At 43.5% G+C, this 21146-nt stretch overlaps 1 protein-coding gene across 2 annotated transcripts in view; it reads left to right on the forward strand.

Moving 5' to 3' along the window:
* The first annotated feature begins 2051 nt into the window (after positions 1 to 2051).
* The window catches only part of HDC (histidine decarboxylase), a 44299-nt gene continuing 25204 nt past the window's right edge, over positions 2052 to 21146 (forward strand). The window contains exons 1-9 of one of the 2 annotated variants that reach the window (XM_006831660.1): positions 2052 to 2112; positions 5656 to 5828; positions 11097 to 11210; positions 12266 to 12388; positions 17191 to 17325; positions 17774 to 17917; positions 18951 to 19017; positions 19736 to 19898; positions 19989 to 20079. In XM_006831660.1, coding sequence (XP_006831723.1) covers positions 2082 to 2112; positions 5656 to 5828; positions 11097 to 11210; positions 12266 to 12388; positions 17191 to 17325; positions 17774 to 17917; positions 18951 to 19017; positions 19736 to 19898; positions 19989 to 20079 — 1041 coding nt within the window. In that variant the 5' untranslated portion in view covers positions 2052 to 2081. Of the gene's footprint in view, positions 2113 to 5655; positions 5829 to 11096; positions 11211 to 12265; positions 12389 to 17190; positions 17326 to 17773; positions 17918 to 18950; positions 19018 to 19735; positions 19899 to 19988; positions 20173 to 21146 lie in introns of both variants that reach the window. The other variant, XM_006831659.1, reaches the window with a different exon arrangement.

Here is a 21146-nt window from a genome sequence, read left to right on the forward strand (position 1 = left end):
GGGGTTTGCATTGAGGAGACCCGACCACTTGCCTTGATGTTTCCTGGGCAAGCAAGTTGCTTTTTCTTGTAGTAACAGTCGGTCTGCCTATGTTGTTTTATATTTTTCCTGTAGGTTTTTCTTTCAAGAAGTATCTTCTGTTCTTCTAGCCACTCCAGGCTGGTCTGCTTGACTTGTCTAATCTTGCATCCATTTTACACCACCTCTGAATTGTTTTCCCCTCCACTACACTTACTCACTTATGACAGCCCATGTATTTTCTTTGCTTACTTTCTATCTACTCCAGTTCAAAACACCCTCAACACTCACATCAGTGCCTGACTCAAGAAAAGTATCTGACAAGTATTTGCTGAATGGATGAATGCCAGCTCTGGTTTAATGGTCTTTGCCACTAAATGGCCATTTTTGTGAGAAAGAAATTGCTTCTTCTGTTGGAAATATCTTGCCAAACAATCAGTCAAGACAAGGTTCTATATGATTTGTTTGTAGACATTGTTTGTGTGTGTGTGTGATTTTGACTCCTAAAGTTAAGGGTAACATCTTGTGGACTATTGTTCTCAGAGCTACTAGCAAATCTGAAAACTGTGAGAAAATTTTCTCTTACAGATGTACTATTTTGGAACTCAGAAGACAACTCGGGCCTGGTAGCATCAATGTAAGAAGTGGTTTAGGCTTTATATGACTGTTACAGAGGTGCCACTTAAAGGCACAGAAATCAGTAAAGACACCTAGGAAGAGAGATGAGAGAGGGCCGATGACCTGGACCATGCTGACATTTAAAGACTGGTTGTTGTGAAGTGCCATTGAGTCAGTTCCAACCCACAGTGACTCTGTATAGGGTTTCCGAGGCACAGCTGGTGAGCTTGAACTTCTGACTTTGTGGATCAAACTGACTTTTCAGTCCAGTGCATTAGCCCACAGCACCACACCAGGACTCCTTAAGAACTAGAGGGAAGAGGAAAACCAGTCAGAGAGGTAGAAGGAAACCAGGAGATAGAATCACGGAAGCAAGAGAGAGGATGAGGATGTAGGCCTCTAAGGGGACAAGAAAGATGAAGAGTGGAAAAAATAACAGAAAGTAAAAAAGAAAAGTCTATTCTCAACGTCTTTGTCCCTTGTAGTAGTTTCTGCATGTTCCTTTACACACACACACACACACACACTCTCTCTCTCTCTCTCTGTCTCACACACACATGCACATACCTTTATGTGCTAAAACTGATTATCTCTGAGGGATGTTTTCCTTTTTATTCTTTTGGTTTACCTGTGCTTTCTCATCTTTCTACAAATTTTATGTATTAATGAAGAAACCCCCCCCCCCCCCATGTGCTAGAGATGATAACATCTGCCTGAACATTAGCCCAAGCACAGCCGGGTCAGCAGGGAAGGGGCTGCCTAAATGCCTGCCCCTTCCTCCCCACTGCTGAGAGGGGAGCAGTGGTGAGAATGAGACTTAGTCTGCAGTTGGAGACTGTTTCTGAGACTGGCGCCCGATTGTCTGAATTCAGGGGCAGAAAGAACATCCAGGAGCCATGGAGGGATAGTGAGGTATACATGGCACTGCTAACCACAAGGTCTGCAGCTCAGCTACTCAGCGAGAGAAAGATGAGGCTATCTGTAAGGATCTGAAGCCTCAGAAATACTGTGGAGCAATTCTACTCTGTCCTACAGAATCTCTAAGAGAATCAGCTAGATGACAGTGGGTTTGTGTTTTGGTTTCTCACACCACACCTACCTGGGGGCTGCCTGCAGGCCTGGGTTGCTAAGCACACTGTTTAATTTTAGAAGTGCTTTTTATCCGCAACCTCTCCAAGAGCTAAAGTTCTGGTCACTGCCCCCAATTAGGAGTGGGGCGAGAAGGGGTGGAATAATTAAACCTAGTTGAAGGGACTTTGAAGGGCGGAGCTAAGGCCAAAGAAAAGTAGACGTCAGTGAATCCTTTAAATAAGAGACCCACACTGGTTCCCCAGGAGTGCTCAGGACCAGCAGGCAGGAGGCTGGGCTGCTGAACTGCCTCTCACCACCTTCCACTACCTCCCAGCTCCTGAGAGTCTGTGAGAGGGCGCCTGAACTGAGGGGAGATGATGGAGCCAGAGGAGTACAGAGAGAGAGGTGAGTGATTTGTGTCCCTGACCCTCTGTCAGGAACTGCTACTGGTGCGTGACCGTTAGATTTGGGGATGCTATTTGACCTGGAGAAAACAAATTGCTTTAAATTCTAATTGAAGATTTAGAGTTGGCTTCAGGAATGCATTCCAGGCATACAGGATCAGAGTTTAAACTTTTATCAACTTCTCTTTCATCTTCCATCTTTATCCCCACTCTCATCTATGGCCACATGATTGTGTCGCACGTCTCCTCTCAACTTTCTAACCTTTTAAATTCAAGAAGACTTGAATTTCTGTTCTGTAAGGTCGGTTTGAACCACAAGGTAGGTGGTTCAAGTACACCAGCCACTCCACAGAAACTCTATATGGGGTCACTATGGGCTGGAACCGACTCAACGGCATTTAACAACAGCACGTACAAGAAGACAGGGAAAACGGAATTATTTCTGTACTGAAAGACAATAATAATTCCCTAAGTATTCTGTAGTCATTGCAAAAGTTCTTTTCTTTCTTAACATTCATTTTTCTGGGTCAGTACATTACTAGTGCTAACATCACAGACCCAGTTCTTTCATCTAAGGAACTCTGATGGCACAGTAGGTTAAGCATTGGGTGGCTAACGGAAAGGTCAGTGGTTCAAGCCCACCAGCCACTCTGCCAGTGAAAAACGAGTCTATCTGCTTCCATAAAAATTCTTAGTCTCGGAACCCCTGTTGAGTAGTTCTACTGTGTCCTATGGAGTTGTAACGAATCAGAATTGACTCCGTGGCAGTGGGTTTGGATTGGTTTTAGTTCTTTCATTTAGCCATTCATTCCATAAATAGTTAATGAGTATCTACTATCAATCAATGAGCCCTGGTGTGGTGCTTCAGGATAAGCAATGGACTGCTGACTGTGCTAACCACAAGGTCAGCAGTTCAAACTCACCCGCTGCTCTTGGAAACCCTTTACAGAATCACTATAAATTGGAACTGACTCAATGACACTTAACAACAGCAACAACTATAAATCAATAGGGAGCCCCTGGTGTTGCAACAGTTAAGCACTCATTTGCTAACCATGAGGTTGTCTTTGAATCCATCCTGTGGTACTGAGGGAAAAGACTTAAAAGATCAGCTCCCATGAAGATTAAAGTGTGAGAAATTCTATGTGGCACTTCTGCTCGGTCACAGTGGCACTTAATGACAACATTCTATATCAAGGAGCCTCGGTGGTGCTAGAGGTTTGTGATGAGCTGATAATCTAAAGGTTGGGAGTTGGAACACATCTAGTGGTTCTGTGGATGGAAAGGCCTGAGTGGAGTTTGATTGATATTATGAATCAAACCTTGAGTGATGAGAAGAACCAATGGATACCTTGCTTCCAGGCATGATTCTCGTCAGAAGGGAAGGAGGTGGTTGCTTAAAAGAGAATCTTGAATGTCCTTCTCCCCATAGTTTTTTATATCCTTCCCCCTCCCCTGCCCCACTAGTCTCTCATATTGTCTAAATTTTTTTTGCTGTAAGGCACGGTTCCATGTAAAATCCAACTTTCCCTCTTCTTCCATGCAGAGGTAACCCACCATGATGCAATCAGTCTTTACATTTCAGTGTGTATTTGCTTACTCCATTACTTTCTCAAGGTACATTTAGCTGAGATTCCTGTAGAAATTCATCCTGTGGGCAGAATACAAGCACACTTGATGTTGTCTCTGAACAAGTAGAGGGCTTTGGTGCTCCATTCTCAGAACTCTGGTGGAGTTCTCTAGGAGAGGCACTGGGCCATGGGAGGAGAGAAGTGGCAGGAAAGAGAAGGTTCTTAAACTTCTCTTTGTCTCCCTGACAGTTTTGTGTGCGGCTGCTGCTGCTCATAAGAGTTTCTTCTGACCTCATGAAGAGATAAGAAACCGAGTTCTCTCTTGCAGGGGTAGATAGTCTAAGGATTAGGAATATTGAGAGAAATAGAAAGAGACAGTCACAAAGAAGGAGAGAGAAACAGTGAGAGAGATAGAAGAAAGAGAGAACATGAAATAGATATGCAAAGACAGCAAGAGACGAGGCACTGAAGACTGAGATCTCATCCAGGAAAACAAAAGAGAAAAAATACTTTACAGTGGCTTCAGAGTATTGGACTTGGGCAGTTTTACTTCCTTATTCATTTGAGAAAGTTCTTTGATTATTTAAAACGCATCCAGGCACTGAGGTGTTGGTGGAGGCAGAGGGATAGAGAGATGAAAATGGGATCAAGACATGGTTCCTCATTTCCATGACACATGGAAATCTGGGTCTATGTTTGTGCTTTAGGAATTTCATGAATCTCAGAAATTAAACACAAGACTTTTTGTATACATTTAAGTCTACAGGGTGGTTTTTTGGTGTGTGATAAATATATAAGTAACAAAATATTTGCCATTTCAAGATATTTTACATGTACAATTTGGTAACATTATTTACCTTCACCACCTTGTTTAACGTGACCAAAACCAAAGCTCATTGCCATCAAGTAGATTCCGACTCACAGAGACCCTAAAGAACTGCCTCATAGGGTTTCCAAAGCTGCAACCTTTATGGAAACAGATTGCCATATTTTTCTCCTGTGGAGTGATAGGTAGGTTCAAACCACAGGCCTTTTGATTAACCTCTGAGTGCTTAACTACTGTGTCACAAGGCCTCCTTTGTTTAACATTGTTGTTGTTTTAAGCACCGTGGAGTTGGTGATTCCAACTCATAGAGATCCTGTATAGTGTTTCCGTGAGCAGATGGTGAGTTTGAACCATTGATTGACCTTACGGTTCAATTCGACCTTGAGGCTGAGTGCTTATCCTAAGGCACCACACCATAGGATACGAGTCATTTCCTTTTTTTTTTTTTTTTTCTCTCTAATTTTTTTTCCATCACCTTAACCAAAAGCTCAGTGTCCTCTAAGTAATGAGTCTTCCTGTGGTCTCTCTATATTACCTATTCTAGGCATTCATTTACATGGGATTATATAGTATTTTCCCTTTTGCAATTTAAGACTAGAGTTTTAACTGGGTTTTCAAAGATATCCACCGGCTCAAAAATAAGGTGAGGAATTACTGATCCAGTGGAAGTGGGGATCCAATACATCTTTAATCCTGTATCTGATTGGGCATGGAAATTTTTCATCTGTGCTAACAGAGTATAGGGTGTGTGTGTGTGTAAAACATATATTTTTGGCTCGAAAGAGCCATCACATTTCTACAGAATCTGTAAGGTGATAAAGAAATAGATGCTCCATTTTTTTGAGAAGGAAAAGTATGAGAAATTCTCAAGATTGATGTGCATAAATGAAAGGGAAGGAAAAATAAATATTATTTTTTGGTGTTAGAGTTCTCTGCTTTGTAGAAATTCTTTCCTGTTCATTTGTTCATTCATAGATCACTTTCATAATTCATTCACTTTCTTATTGTCTCATTCTAGAGACAAAGTCTATGTCCAGGATCTGATTTTCCTTCACTAAGTCTCTTGTTCTAGACCCAAGAGAGATAGACACAAATTGGTCAGACCCAATCAGGGATCATGAGCTTGATTTCTCTGACTTCTTTCTAGGAAAACAGATGGTGGATTACATCTGCCAGTACCTGAGCACTGTGCGGGAGAGGCAGGTCACCCCAGATGTGCAGCCTGGCTACCTGCGAGCCCAGCTTCCTGAGAGTGCTCCTGAGGAACCTGACAGCTGGGACAGCATTTTTGGGGACATTGAGCGGATCATTATGCCTGGGGTGAGAATCAGTGACCACAAGGGGGATTCTGGATTCCAAGGCACAGGGAGGTGGGTGGGTGGTAGTCCTGAAGGAAGAGTTACCTTGAGTTAGCCTGGAATGGCATTGCATCCTTTGGTGACTTGTTTCAGACTCAGCGGGTCAAGAAATTTGATTATTATGCACTGTGCACACTCTCCTTGTTTTCTAAGAGGGCGATTACATTTCTAGCAGGGCTTGGAGCTGAAATTTGTCCTGTTCTGGCTAGTGGTCACACTTTAGAAATCCAAGTCTGATCCAGTGTCACTTCATCAGTTGTGACTGGGCTGAACTGGGCTGAACCAGTTTGAAGCCCTGACAGCAGGCTTCCTTCCTTTGATTGACTCCATTCCATACCATGCACTGCATTAACTGCTTTACAGGCAAATTCATTTAATCCTCACAGTTACCTTCCAGTTCAGCTCAGTTGCCATCAACTCGACACTGACTCCTTGTCGCCTCATGTGTGTCACTATAGGCGTTTTCAATGTTTTTTTGGGAAGTTGATTGCTGGACTTTTCCTCAGAGACATCTCGGGGTAGACTTGAACCTCTAGCCTTTGGTTAGCAGTGGAGCCCATAGACCATTTGTACCACTTAGGGACTCCAGAGTGACCCTATGAGCCCTGTTGTCAGATGAGGAAACTGAGGCTCAGAGCAGTTTACTGTCTTGCCCAAAGCAACACAGAATTAATACATGGCAGAGTCAGGATTTTATTCTATTCACGGCAAAGGCTTGGCTCTTTCTAGTACACATCACTAGTGAGTGACATAGTGTGCCCAGACTAAGCCCGTGGCAAACCCAGTCACACCATTTAGCTGCACCCCTCCTCTCCCTGCATGGGGCGTTTGTGTCTGGACTGAATGTGGTCAGAGGCCTTTCCCAAGGCTGACCTGAGATGTGTCCCCATCATCCCCTTCTCTGAGCCTTGCACTCAGAGGTGGCAGGAATGAGAAATTATTCAAGGTCAGAGACCATAGCAGTAAAGTGATGGCAAGTTTGCACAAAGCCAAATACTCCTTTCTTTTTGACCATTCAGTTAATTTCACAAGCATCTTTTTGAAAATTATTGTTATCGGTAAAATTTTACCAAGGAGACCAGCTCCCAGATAAGATTATCTCATGGATCCCCTTCTGTAAAGTGTAATCTGCCAAGAGGCTGACTGTAATCTGGTAGTGAGACTGAAAGCAACTGTCAAAAGATGAAGCAGTGAGCTGATTCATTTGATTGAGAGGAATTCCAGTATTTGCTGGGGGTGTGGTCATCGAGGCTCATTTCTGGACACAGAGGCCTGTCTGCTTTCGATAAGGCCTCCTCTGACTTATCTTACCCTATTTATCTTACAAGAACAGACAATTGCCTCTTGATAGGGCCAGGAGATGGGAGCCCTTCTCAGGGGTTTCCAAAATACTGTCACTAAAGACCGCGATAAGAAGAGCCCATCTTTGATCTCATCTCACAAGCTGGTGCCTGAAAGCAGTTGGTCCTTTGCTTTCTCAGCTTTCATAAGCACCTTCATTGAAAACTGGATGAATTGTTCTCTTCCTGCCATCTCCTAAGCATTAAGAGGAGGAAAACTCTCCTTTCCCTTTAATACCAACCCTGGCTAGATAATCCTCATTTACTCTGGGGGGTGGCCCAGGGGTAGAATGTTATTCCACTGATGTGCTTACATTCTGGAGTCTGACAGACCTGGATTCGTGTCTTAGCTCTGTCATCGGTCCCTTATGAGGTGAGCGAATCCACAGTTATGCGGCCTCTTCCTGTTAGCACTGATACTCAGCTGTAAAGCCAGGATAATGGTAGAGTCTATTGCATGGGGAGTGCTGTGGGAATTAAGTAAGATAAAACATATAAACTGAAAGGTACTGTTATTACCTATGATGACGTCAATGATCTCTGGTGGCACAATGGTTAAGTACTCAGCTGCTATCCCAAAGGTTGGTGGTTTGAACCCAGTGGTCCTGCAGGAGTAAAAATCAGGTGATCTGCTCTAATTAAAAATTACAGCCTAGAAAATTCAATGGGGGACCGTTCTCCTCTGTAATATAGGATTGCTGCTGTTGTTGTTAAGTGCTAAGAGTTGAAAATTGATTCGACAGCAACTAACACCAGCAATGTTGATCCTTCTGTCTGGTGAAAATCAGGGGGAGAGCGATGATTATCTGGGAGAAGTCAGGACACAGGACGTGTGTTGCTGTTGGTGCTGTCGAGTCAGTTCCAATTCACAAGGACCCTCTATAGGGTTTCCAAGGCTGTAAATCTTTACAGGAGCAGAAAGCCTCGTCTTTCTCCTGTGGAGCGACCTGTGGGATTGAACAGCTAACATTGTGATTTACAATCTAGTGCTTATCCTACAGAGCCACCGAGCTCTCCCTGGATGTACATTGTTTTTGTCGTTATGTGCCGTGGAGTCGGTTCCGACTCATAGCGACTCTGTACAGGGTTTCCGAGGCTGTAAATCTTTATGGGAGCAGAACGCCTCATCTTTCTCCCACGGAACAGCTGGTAGTTTCAAATTGCTGACCCTGAGGGTAGCAGCCCGATTCGTAACCACTATGCTACCATAGATGTGCATAGCAACACATTATTAGGTTACCATTAATAGACATTAAAACCAGTTCCTGTGGAGTAGACTCGTGGTGACACTGTGTGTGTCAGAGTAGAACTTCAGCCTGTAAGGTTTCAGTGATTAACATTTTGCAAGTAGATCTCCAGGTCTTTCTGCTGAGAGTCCTTTAAGTAACCCTTGAACCTCCCACCTTTCAGTTAATACTCAAGTGTGTTAACCTTTTGTATCACTCAATAACCACATTATCATTTGTGCTGTATACTTACAAATTTTCTGCAGCAACCCATACAACAACCCAGGAGACAGGATTTATTTTATAATGAGAAACTGAGCTCTAAAAATGTGCAGGGGTGGATCCTGGCTTTATGTGGCCTGAAGAATATACAAATTTTGAGATTCCTTTTAAGAAAAACAAAAATTAAATATGGATCTTGAAATAAGTCTCCATAAACGTGGATCCTGGTAGCTTCAGTTCTTTGGCTTCACAGTAAATCTGTAAGGTCCCACTGCTGGTTGGTGTAGAGGTAGGACTGGGACCTGTAGCTTTGAACTTCAGATCTTATGCTCCTTCCATTACGTGTAACATGTTGTACAGGACATGGTCCTTGTTCTTGAAGCATTATAAGAATTTGTGCACAGTAAATGACTAGATGAAGCACTTCGAGGTTATGTGACGAGTTCTTAGCAGGTTGAAACATCCAGAATGAGAGTGCTTTGTGGGAGAGGAAGGATTAAAGGGGTCACGAGAGTTGGGGAAGAGTTGATGGAGGAAAGAAATATTTAGTAATTCTCTAAGATTTAACAGGCGTTGGATGGTCACATCTGTTAGGGCGGGCCTTCCTGTCACGGGATACTGCATTGCTCAAAGACACAGAAATGAAGGGGACACGCTTGCAGAACAGTGAGATGAGGGGAGATTAGATAACCAATGAGACAGATGACCCATCGAGGGTGCTCTAAAGCCTTTGTGGAAGTCCTGTCTGTCTAGTTCCTCTTTAAATTCATTAAAAAAAAATTAAGATCAAATGCACATAACAGAAAACTAACCATTTTAAAATGAATGGTTCCACGGTATTTAGAATGTTCACAATGTTATGCAAACACCACCCTGTTTGTTGTTGTTAAGTGCCATCGAGTCGATTCCGACCCATAGTGACCCTGTATAGGGTTTCCAAGGAGCAGCTGGTGAGCTTGAACCACTGACATTGCAGTTCAAACAACTTTGCAGTCTGACACATTAGCCCACAGTGCCAAACCAGTCTGTCTGCCCATTTAGTTCAAAACATTTTCATCTCAAAAGGGAACCCTGTTAAGTTGTTGTTGTTGTTAAGTGCCATCGAGTCGATTCCGACCCATAGTGACCCTGTATAGGGTTTCCGAGAAACGGCTGGTGACCTTGAACTGCCAACTTTGTGGTTCAAACCAACTTTGCAGTCCAGAGCATTAACCCACAGCTCCACGTTGCCCCCCATTCCTTCCTCCCCACTGCTCCTGGGAACCACCCATCTGCTTTTTATCTTCATGTGTTGTCACCTATCCTGGACATGTCATATAAATGGAATCAGACCTTTTGTGTTTGGCTTCTTTCACTTAGCACCATGTTTTCAAAGCTCATCCACATTGTTGTATGCATATTTTCCTTTCCTTTTTGAGGCTGGAAAATTGGTAGAATTCTCACCTTCCAAGCAGGAGACCTGAGTTTGGTTCCCAGCTCACACCCCTCGCGTACAGCCATTACTGGTCAGTGGAGACTTGCATGTTGCCATGATGCTGAGCTTCTTCCGGACTAAGACAGATTGGGAATAAAGGCCCAGTGATCTAGTTTTGAAAATTTACTAATGAAAACCTTATGGATTACAATGGTCAGATCCAAACTGATCATAAGGACTGGGCATTGTTAGGTTTCGTTGTGTTGAGGGTTAACTCAAAGACAACTAGTTACAGCACCAGTAACAATACTTGTCTAGTTTTTGATTGTGGACTCAGGTGTAGCCTGAAAGTAGCTCTCTCCTCTCCTCTCCTCTCTCCACCACCAGTAGAAAATGAAGGAAGCTCTGAACCAATCCCACTGACCCAAGAGGGATTGGGCGCCTAAGAACTTAGTGCTCCAAAAATCAAAGGGTGGCTTTGCAAGAAACCAGCTGAGACAAGTAACCGGCTCTTCTGAGGCTCATAGTCTCCTCTTCCTTTTATTCCTGGCTTGGGTGGTTGTGTGTGTGTGTTGGTGGTGGTAAGCACTGGAGACAAATGTGAACACTACTCAGTATTCCAGAGCCCCAATCACTGTGGCAGAAGTCCTGGTATGGTGCTGAGGGTTAATGCACCAGACTGGCTGCAAAACCATTAGAACTGCAAAGTCGGCGGTTCAAGCTCACCAGCTGCTCCTCAGAAACCCTATGCAGGGTCACTATGGGTTGGAACCGACCTGACGGCACTTAACAACAACAATCACTGTGGCAATTTTCAGTTTGCACATTCTCTTCTGTTCTTTGCATGTGTGCAAGCTGCTGCTGATAAACTCACTTAGAATATCAGAAATGTGGATAGTGAGGATACTAATGAACATGTCTGATTTTTATTGAGTTGTGCCACTTGCTGTGTGTGTGTGTGGGGGGGGAGAAGGAACCTCTCCTGGAAATGGGTCCTGATGCCAACTGTGTGCCTGTTCTGCCCTCAGGTGGTGCACTGGCAGAGCCCCCACATGCACGCCTACTTCCCGGCCCTCACCTCTTGGCCATCTCTGCTGGGAGACATGCTGGCGGATGCCATCAACTGCTTGGGGTTCACCTGGGTGAGTAGCTATGACCATAACTAGTGCCATTGGGGGACAGAGCAGGAAATGACACCAGGGACAGATGCATTTTCTACTCTCTGAGCAGGGTTCTAAATTAAATATTGTTGTTGCTGTTGTTAAGTGCTGTCGAGTTGGTTCCGACCCATAGCTGACCCTGTATAGGGTTTCCAAGGAGAAGCTGGTGAGCTTGAACCAGCTTTGAACCGCCAACCTTGCAGTGCAAATGGCTTTGCAGTCTGGCGCATTAACCCACAGCGCCATGCCAAGACTCCAAAAAGTCATGGCTATATTCTTGAACTTACACTTCAGATCCCACAGAATCTGAAGTATTGTCCCCATTTTTTAAGTGAGGAGATTGAGATTTAAGTTACTTGTCTCTCTGAAGTCATGCCACTTCTAGATACAGAGATAAGATCCAAATGGAGATCTGTCTGTTGCCAAAGTCTGGGATCCTAATGGGGACACTTTCATGTCAGCTGGGCCCCAATTTCTCCCATACTTGTGTCTTTGAAGGATTAGGAATATGCTCTCAGACTTCCCTTAAGAACCAATCAGCTTGAAGTTGTGCCAGTGTACCCCTAGAATATCTTTGTATTTTAAGGCTAAACCATCATTGGGTGTGTGTGTGTGTGTGGTAAGTAGAGGAGGTTACTATCTTTTGCAGGAATGAGTGCTTTTTTCCTAGCCCTAAAATTCCCCACCCATCTAGGCTTCAGAGTGTTTCTTAGCTAGATATTTTGGGGATGTGGGGAGTCAAATCCAAGCCAATCATTTCTAGGATTATTTATCTATAGGTTATTTGAGACATAAAGGAATCCACCTCAGTGAGCGAGGCAAGAATCCAAAGCCTTAAGTTCATTTTCTTTTTTGACTTGGCAGAGGATGCGGTGGGCCTGGGGCATGGAGCTTGAACTTCTCCTGGAGATGATAGGCTCCTTCTGACACCAGGGAGGCCAAGGGCAGAGATGGATGGTTCCTGGGTTCTGAAAGGGGCATCTTGGTGGTTTGGTGGTCCTGGGGCTGTACTGATGATATTAATTTCCCTCCTTTAGGCTTCTAGCCCAGTGTGCACAGAACTGGAGATGAATGTCATGGATTGGCTGGCGAAAATGCTGGGACTACCAGAGCACTTCCTACATCACCACCCCAGCAGCCAGGGAGGGGGTGTCTTGCAGGTGTCTCAATTGGCATAGTGTTTAGATAGCCAAAAACTAGCCCAGTCAATTCTCCTGTTTACCACAGAGTTTCCTCCATGTGCCTCACACCACTAATATCTGTTACCACCATTCCTATTATTACCATCACCATCACTGTCATCACCACATCACTACTATGATTGATACAACCAGCACCAACACCACCATCACAATCATTACCTCATCATTGCTATGATTGACATCATCATAACAGCACCATCACGATCATTACCCCATTACTACTATGATTGACACCATCACCACATCACCACCCCTATCATGAACCATCACCATCATCAACACCATCACCACTATCATTACCCCATCACCACTATGATTGACATCACTGGCACTAACACCAACAGCACCATCACGATCATTACCCCATCACTACTGTGATTGACACCATCACCAACACCACCATCACAATCATTACCCATCACCACTATGATTGACACCACCATTACCAACACCACCATCACAATCATTGCCCCATCACTACTGTGATTGACATCACCAGCACCAACAACAGTACCATCATCACGATCATTACCCCCATCCCTACTGTGATTGACACCATCACCAACACCACCATCATTATCATTACCCCATCACCACTATGATTCCTACCACCATTACCAACAGCACCATCATGATCATTACCCCCATCACCACTATGATTGACACCACCATCGTCAGTATTACTATCATCATTACTGTGACTGATATCACTGTTACCAAACCCACCATCACCAAAGTTATCATCTCTGCCCCTCTCACACCCTTTCTGCCATTACCACCCTGAATCCTTCTGCCTTTACTTTGTGGCTACCACCACATCTCTTTCTTTCTCTCTTCTTTAAAGATGAGTAAAAATGTCCACACATTATTCCATTTCCAGTACCACTTGATTCCAATTTCTTAGTTTGTAATCTGACAACTCCTCTCATGCATATTGCTTTCTATCTCCTGGTAAGAAAGAAACAGAAGAACAGAGAACATTTTCCCCTCTCTTCTAGACCTAGGAGAGCTTCAGCAGTGGAAGAGATAAGCAACATCCACCAGTTAATCTTATCCTACGACCCTATCTTCTGAATATCTATCAAACTGTGGTTTTTCAAATATTTCATTTTTGTCAAGAGTAATGCAGCACAATGTAGCTTACTGGCTGCCTCCTCTTGTTGTTGTTGTTGTTGTTATGTGCCGTGGAGTCGGTTCTGACTCATAGTGACCCTGAACAGGGTTTCCGAGGCTGTAAATTTTGACAGTAGGAGAAAGCCTCATCTTTCTCCCATGGAACAGCTGGTAGTTTCGAACTGATGACCCTGAGGTTAGCAGCCTGATTCGTAACCACTACGCTACCAGAGCTCCTTGGCTGTCTCCTCTAGACTATGCATATTTCTAGATACTTTTGCATTTAGAAACTCTTGACATTAGTGGGACCTTGGTCCTGAGACTTTTGAAAATTCCTAAATTCTTGAAATTCTCCTATAATGTATACTTTTCATGGTTTTCGTATCTGTAAAATAGAGACAATAATAATATTGGAGCACGGTAGCTGAATACAATAAGCACTGGACTGTGAACCACAAGGTCTATGGTTCGAGCCCACCAGCCACTCAGCAGGAGAAAGACGAGGCTTTCTGCTCTTGCCAAGATTTAAGGCCTCAGAAACCCTATATATAAAGCCTCGGAACAGACTCAATGGCACTTAACAACAGCAAATAAAAATATTTTCTTCAAAGAGTGGATGTGAGGATGAAATGGCCTGTTCTGTTAAATGGAAACAGCCACGTTTTCTGCATCCACTCACACATTATTGCATGCTGTGGCCCTTCAGGGTCCAAAGCTTGTTTGAATAACCTATATGGACTACTTCCGAATATATAGTCACTGGAAACCTTGTGAATAACAGTGGAACACTGTCAGCACCAGAATATTAATATTGAAACATGATGAAGAGCACCAGAATATTGTCAGATATAATGCTGGAAGATGAGCCTCTCAGGTTGGAAGACACTCAAAATATGACTGGGGAAGAGCTGCCTCCTCTGCATAGAGTCGACTGTGATGATATGAATGGAGTAAAGCCTGCGGGACCTTCATTTACTGATGGGGCACAACTCAAAATGAAGAATAACAGCTGTAAACATCCATTAATAATTAGAAAATGTACAAAGTATAAATCTAGGAAAATTAGAAATTGGCAAAAATGAGATGGAACACATAAACATCAATATCCTAGGCATTGTTAAGTGCCATTGAGTCGGTTCTGACTCATAGCAACCATGTATAGGGTTTCCAAGGAAAGGCTAGTGAGTTTGAACCCTCGACCTTGTGATTCAAACTTACCTTGTGATCCAGTGCTTTATCATACAGCACCACACCAGGACTCCATCCTAGGCATTAGTGAACTGAAATGCACTGGTATTGGCCATTTTGAATCTGACAAATTGAAGAGGAATGGCATCACATTCAATATCAAAAAGAATATATCGAGATCTGTCTTGAAGTACAGCGCTATCTGTGATAGGATAATATTCAAACACCTACAAGGAAGATCAGTTAATACCACTATTATTAAAATTTACACACCAATCACTAAAGCCAGTGATAATAAAATTGAAGAATTTCACCAACTTCTCCAGTCTGAAATTGATCAAACTGAATTGATAATTATTGGTGATTGGAATGCAAAGGTTGGAAACAAAGAGGAAGGATCAGTAGTTGAAAATATGGCCTTGGTGATGAAATGATGCTGGAGATTGCATGATAGAATTTTGTAAGGCCAATGACTTGTTCATTGCATATATCTTTTTAAAACAACATAAAAGATGACTATACACATGGACCTCAACAGATGGAATACATATAAGTCAAACTGACTACATGTGTGGACTCTTGTATTCTACAGTTGTCAGACAGTGGAAAAGATCCATATTATCAGCCAAAACAAGGCCAGAGACAGATTGTGGAACAGACCATCAATTGCTCATATGCAAGTTCAGGCTGAAGCTGAAGAAAATTAATAAAACAAGTCCACAAGAGCCAAAATATGACCTTGAACATATCCCACCTGAATTTAGAGATCATTTGAATAACAGATTTGATGTATTCAAGACTAAAGACAGAAGACCAAAAGAGTTGTGTGGTGACATCAAGAACATCATACAGGAAGAAAACAAAAGGCCATTAAGAAGACAAGAAAGAAGGAAAAGACCAAAGTGGATGTCAGAAGAGGCTCTGAAACTTGTTCTTGAGTGTAGAGATGCTAAAGCAAATGGGAGAAATGAGGAAAAGAGCTGAATAGAAAATTTCAAAGGTCAGTTTGAGAAGACAAAGTCAAACATTGCAATGAAATGTGCCAAAATCTGGAGCTAGAAAACCAAAAGGGAAGAACACATGGGTTGCACCTCAATGTAAAGAAAACAAATATCCATACCATGTGACCAGTAAACAACATCCATATAAATGGAGAAAAGATTGAAGTTGTCAAAGACTTCATTTGGCTTAGATTCACTTTCAACACTCATGGAAGCATCAGTCAAGAAATCAAATGCAGTATTGTAGTAGGCAAATAATACAATTAGGCAAATAATTCAAAGTGTTTAAGAGCAAAGATGTCGGTTTGAGGACTAATGTGCGCCTCATTCAAGCCATGGTATTTTCAATAACCTTATATGCATGTGAAACTTAGAAAGCGAATATGGAAGGTTGTGGAAGAATTGATGCATTTGAACTTTGGTGCTGGAGAAAAATATTGCAAGTACCATGGACTGCCAAAAGAAGAAAAAAAATCTGTGTTGGAAGAAGTACAGCCAGAATGCTCCTTGGAAGTCAGGATGACCAGACTTGGTCTTTCATACTTTGGACTTATTATCAGGATAGACCAGTTCCTGGAGAAGGATATAACATTTGGTAAAGTGGAGGGTCAGAGAAAAAATGGGAGACTCCAACGAGATGGGTCAGCAAGGTGGCAACAGCAATGGACTCAAACATAGCAACAACTGTGAGGTTGGCACTGGATCAGACACTGTTTTGCTTTGTTGTACAAAGAGTCACTATGAGTCAGTACCAACTTGATGGCACCTAACAACAACAACAACAACAATTTTAGAGTCATGGAGAGGCAATGTAGGATCAGCATCGAACTGTTAACTGAATGGTCGGCAGTTCAAATCCACTAGCTGCTCCTCGGAAACCTGATGATACAGGGTTATTATGGGTTGGAGCCAAGTCAACGGCACTTAACAATAACACACTCCCACCTGAGAGGCAGTTCAAGGAATGCTCTCCATCTTATAGGTGGAAAAGTCTCCTTCATAAGGACAGTGGTAACAGCAACAAACCGGGCTCACACTCCCATCCAATTCCATCTTTATACCTTATAAATTAGAGATTCTTTTAAATGTGGTTTTCATGGGGAGCAAACTTATGTCTGTCAGGGATTAGTCATTCTCTTTTTGGTCTCTGTGGCCTCTCTACTAGAGATGTTGATATTAAGTTAAATTTTGTTTTCATTACTTCCCTGGAAAATTAGAGGTGTCCCAGGAATGTGCAGTGTATTGTGAATGTGCACTTCAGACTAGGTATACCTGTTGGGGAGGAAGGATATTCCCTTAGGGAGGAGCGTGCACTTTTTAGAAATTGCTATCACACACACACACACACACACACACACACACACACACACACACACACCCTATGAAACATGCAGAGGAATTTGGCCAGAAAAACCGTGCGAATGAGAGGCTGCTATTCTGACCCTGCTTTCATGACAGAGTACCGTCAGTGAATCGACCTTGATAGCTCTGCTGGCAGCAAGGAAGAACAAAATCCTGGAAATGAAAACTTCTGAGTGCGATGCTGACGAGTCCTCCCTGAACGCCCGACTTATTGCCTACGCCTCTGACCAGGTGAGTGCCCAATGCAGGACAAACCTCAGGTCAGTGCTTGATTTCTTGTCTCCTGACTTCTGGGGTCTTCAGTCCTTGAGCTGCTTCCTTCTAGACATGACTATGATGGAGCTCAGGACAGTTCAGACTTTGGAGGCTGTCTATGAACTCCAACTTACCAACAGCCCAATTGTTGTCAAGTAGATCTCAACTCACGGTAACTCCAGGTCTCCAAGTAAAACTGTGCTCAACTGGCAGATTTGGGGGAAGTAGACACGAAGCCTTTTCAACCTTTCTTGTATCAGCAAAAGAATGCTACCCATTTGTACCATCCAGACTTTCCCCAGTAACTACAGGTGAAAGCACAATTCAAACAATTGTATTTGGTATTGTGCTGTGCATCGGTAGTTTCTGGAGAGTGCTTACCTCTGGTGAGTTCCTAGCTAATAGATGTGCATGGTCTCTTTAGGCCCACTCCTCAGTGGAAAAGGCTGGTCTGATTTCTCTTGTGAAGATGAGATTTCTGCCTGTGGATGACAACTTCTCCCTCCAAGGTGACACTCTTCAGACAGCTATTGAGGAGGACAAAGCACGGGGCTTGGTGCCTGTCTTTGTAAGTCATGTATATTCGTAAAACTCAAAGCGAGAGAGCTTGGAGGGGAGGAAGGGATTTTATAAGTAACATGCTGCAAATAAAATCAGGAAGGTTTTCAAATATGTTTTGTAAATTATGAGTTACAATTTATGGGTGTCTTGTGTAATACATTTTGTGGGTCATAACAATCATTTGAAAGAGAGAGAGAGAAAAAGAGAGGGAGGGAGAGAGAATAGAAAACATCAGAGTGCTTCATGTAGCCAGGATATGTATAATTTTGCAAAACCTTTATTTCAAATGCACATATATATGTGAACTAGGTTGCGGTATAAAATATATTTCTTAATGTGGGCCATGCTAAAAAATAGTGTGAAATACACACTGCTCTAGGATGTGTTGTCATGAAGGACCAGTCCCTGGAGAAGGACATCATGTTTGGTAAAATGGTGGATCAAGACCCCCAACGAGATGAATTAACACTGTGGCAGTAATAATAAACTGAAATGTAGCAACAAAGGTGAGGATAGTGCAGGACCAGCCGGTGTTTCGTTGTATATATGGGTGCTGTAGTTGGAACCAACTTGAAGGCACCTAACAGCAACTAGTGGTATGGGTGGATGTAGGTAATATCTGTGGTTAGATCATTTTCTCCAGGCTACATGCCAAAAGAACCAATAGATCTGTTTTGGAAGAAGTGCAGCCAGAGTGCTCCTTGGAGGCCAGGATGGCTAAACTTCGTCTCTCCTACTTTGGACATATTGTCCGGAGGAAACAATCGTTGGAGAAGGATGTCATGCTGGGTAGGGTGGAGGGTCAGAGAAGAAGAGGAAGACCCCCAACGAGATGGATCAGCCAGGTGGCATCATTGATGGACTCAGGTGTGGCGGCGGTAGTGAGGTTGGCCCAGGATCGAACATTGTTTCGTTCTGCTGTGCATGGGGTCGCTATGAGTCGGTTCCGACTCGATGGCACCTGACAACAACAACAACAACAACAATATGTGCAATCTGAGACGACCTACCCATGACAATGTGCCTTTATTTCTCCCCAGGTATGTGCAACACTAGGGACCACTGGGGTCTGTGCATTTGATTGCTTGTCACAGCTGGGTCCCATCTGTAAGTATCTGCCCCGTCTGTTTAGGAAGACAAGTTATGCATTTCCCAGAAGCAAGAACGTGAACCAATCTTGGTGGAATTATTCTCAATGTGCTCCTCCCAAGGGTTAGAATGGCTCTACTCTGCTGCATCCTTTCTAGGACAGAACCATGGGAGAGCCCATATCTACACCCATCCAGGTGTCCACCTTCTCCAGTGTATGTCAAAACCCACTCCAAGCAGGTTATATTCAAAACACAAAGTGGTTGGAGCCACATGAAATATTTTATATTCTAGGCTAAGAAAAGGAAAAGAGAAGGGTTGGAGAAATTATGGGGTAGGGGGAGAGATAAAGGTGAAGAAACCCAAATGGGACTATTTAAAATCCCTAAACAAGATGATAACAAGGGAGACATTTCCTCTTTGACTGTGTTCTAACTGCACTAACATTCCTCTCTGGGCCAGTGGGAAGCTGGTTTCTGTAGGAGGAATTTCTAGGTTGAAGCCAAGAGGATGTTGCCCCTCTATCTGGTGAGAGGAAAAAGGTCAGGGAGACGCTTGAGAGGCTTTCTAGTGAGGAGACAGAAGCACCTCACTCAGTCCGCTCACCTCAATGTAGGCCATCTATTCCCAGCTCTTCTCTTTGCAGCACATCACCCAGGTTGGCCAGGCCTGAGATGCCTTTTGGCCAGTTGATTGTCCCTCACACCCCCTATTCATGTGACCTTTGTCTCCTCAGGTGCCAGGGAGGGGTTGTGGCTCCACATTGATGCTGCATATGCGGGCACTGCCTTCCTGTGCCCCGAGTTCCGGGGGTTTCTGAAGGGCATCGAGTATGCCGATTCCTTCACCTTTAATCCTTCCAAGTGGATGATGGTGCACTTTGACTGTACTGGGTTCTGGTGAGTGTGGAAGCCATCCTCTGAGTGTGTGGGAAAGCCTTGCTTTCTTTGAGAGATCTCACTGACTAATGGTCCTTGGGAATCCCACAGGGTCAAGGACAAGTACAAGCTACAGCAGACCTTCAGTGTGAACCCTGTCTACCTCAGGCATGCCAATTCAGGTGCAACCACCGACTTTATGGTGAGTAGCCGGGAATGGATAACTTGGAGTGGGTGGCTTCTGAATGGCTCCTTGGGTCTGAGACTGGCCGCATTTGCCATCTGCCTCTTGCATGTTAGCTTCTGTTGGCATACTGCATGTTATGAACCCATCCTATAATATTGCTACCATATATCCTTGATTCCAAGTTGTGCTTAAGCCTATAGAGTGAAGCCAAGAAAACAGTTAAAAACCTCAGGAAATAAGACCTTTGAGTCAGACTGGTACTAGTCACATTTCATGAATATCTGTTGCATTTTTATTCCCAATTCAAGTCTCTCTACCCTGGTGAAATGATTTTCTTCTGCCTCCATATTGGCTAATCTTTTCTGCTTACTGCTCAGAGACAGGAAAAATGGAGAATTTCCTTGGATGGGGAAAGTGGTCCCATGCTTAAATCACTTTCATAGTCTGCCCCTGACAGGGGCACAGTGGGATTCTCAGTGGTGGGGGTAGAACATGGGTATTGTTCCTGAGGTTCTGGGTGCATACAAACCTTCCTGACCTTCTCAGGTAACTGCACCTACACTCATACGATCCTGGTAATATTAGCAGCCCGAGCTATCTCCTAGGGAAACAAGTTCTCCAGACTTACTCCATTTGAGATGAGTTCTTCTTTTAATTGTAGGGAAAACAGGGATATAAACAAATGTGTCACATAGAACATGGATAAGGAGAGTCAGCATGGCAGAGTGTGACAAGCTTGGTTTGGAATTCCAACCAGTAATAAGACTTTGGAAATTTTTTTTTTTTTCCCAGAGTCTCTCTTTTTTTTAAAAATGTTTTATTGTGAATTATGTGATAGTTTACATGGGAGAACATTGGTTTTACATTCATTCTATCGTATATTGTCTCATTGCGATGGTTACAATCCCCTCCATGCAATCCTTCCCCCGTGCTCACCAGGTCTTCAGCACATAGTTGCTCTCCCTCTCTTGATCTATAGTCTCCAGTTGCTCCATCGCTCCACGTCATCATCTCTGGCTCCATTTCAGGCATCACTGCTTCTCTGGGTAGGGTCCCGCTCTCTGCTCTTCTCCCTTGATGGT

Source organism: Chrysochloris asiatica, unplaced genomic scaffold (genome assembly GCF_000296735.1).
Source record: "Chrysochloris asiatica unplaced genomic scaffold, ChrAsi1.0 scaffold00004, whole genome shotgun sequence".
Lineage (NCBI taxonomy): Eukaryota > Metazoa > Chordata > Mammalia > Afrosoricida > Chrysochloridae > Chrysochloris > Chrysochloris asiatica.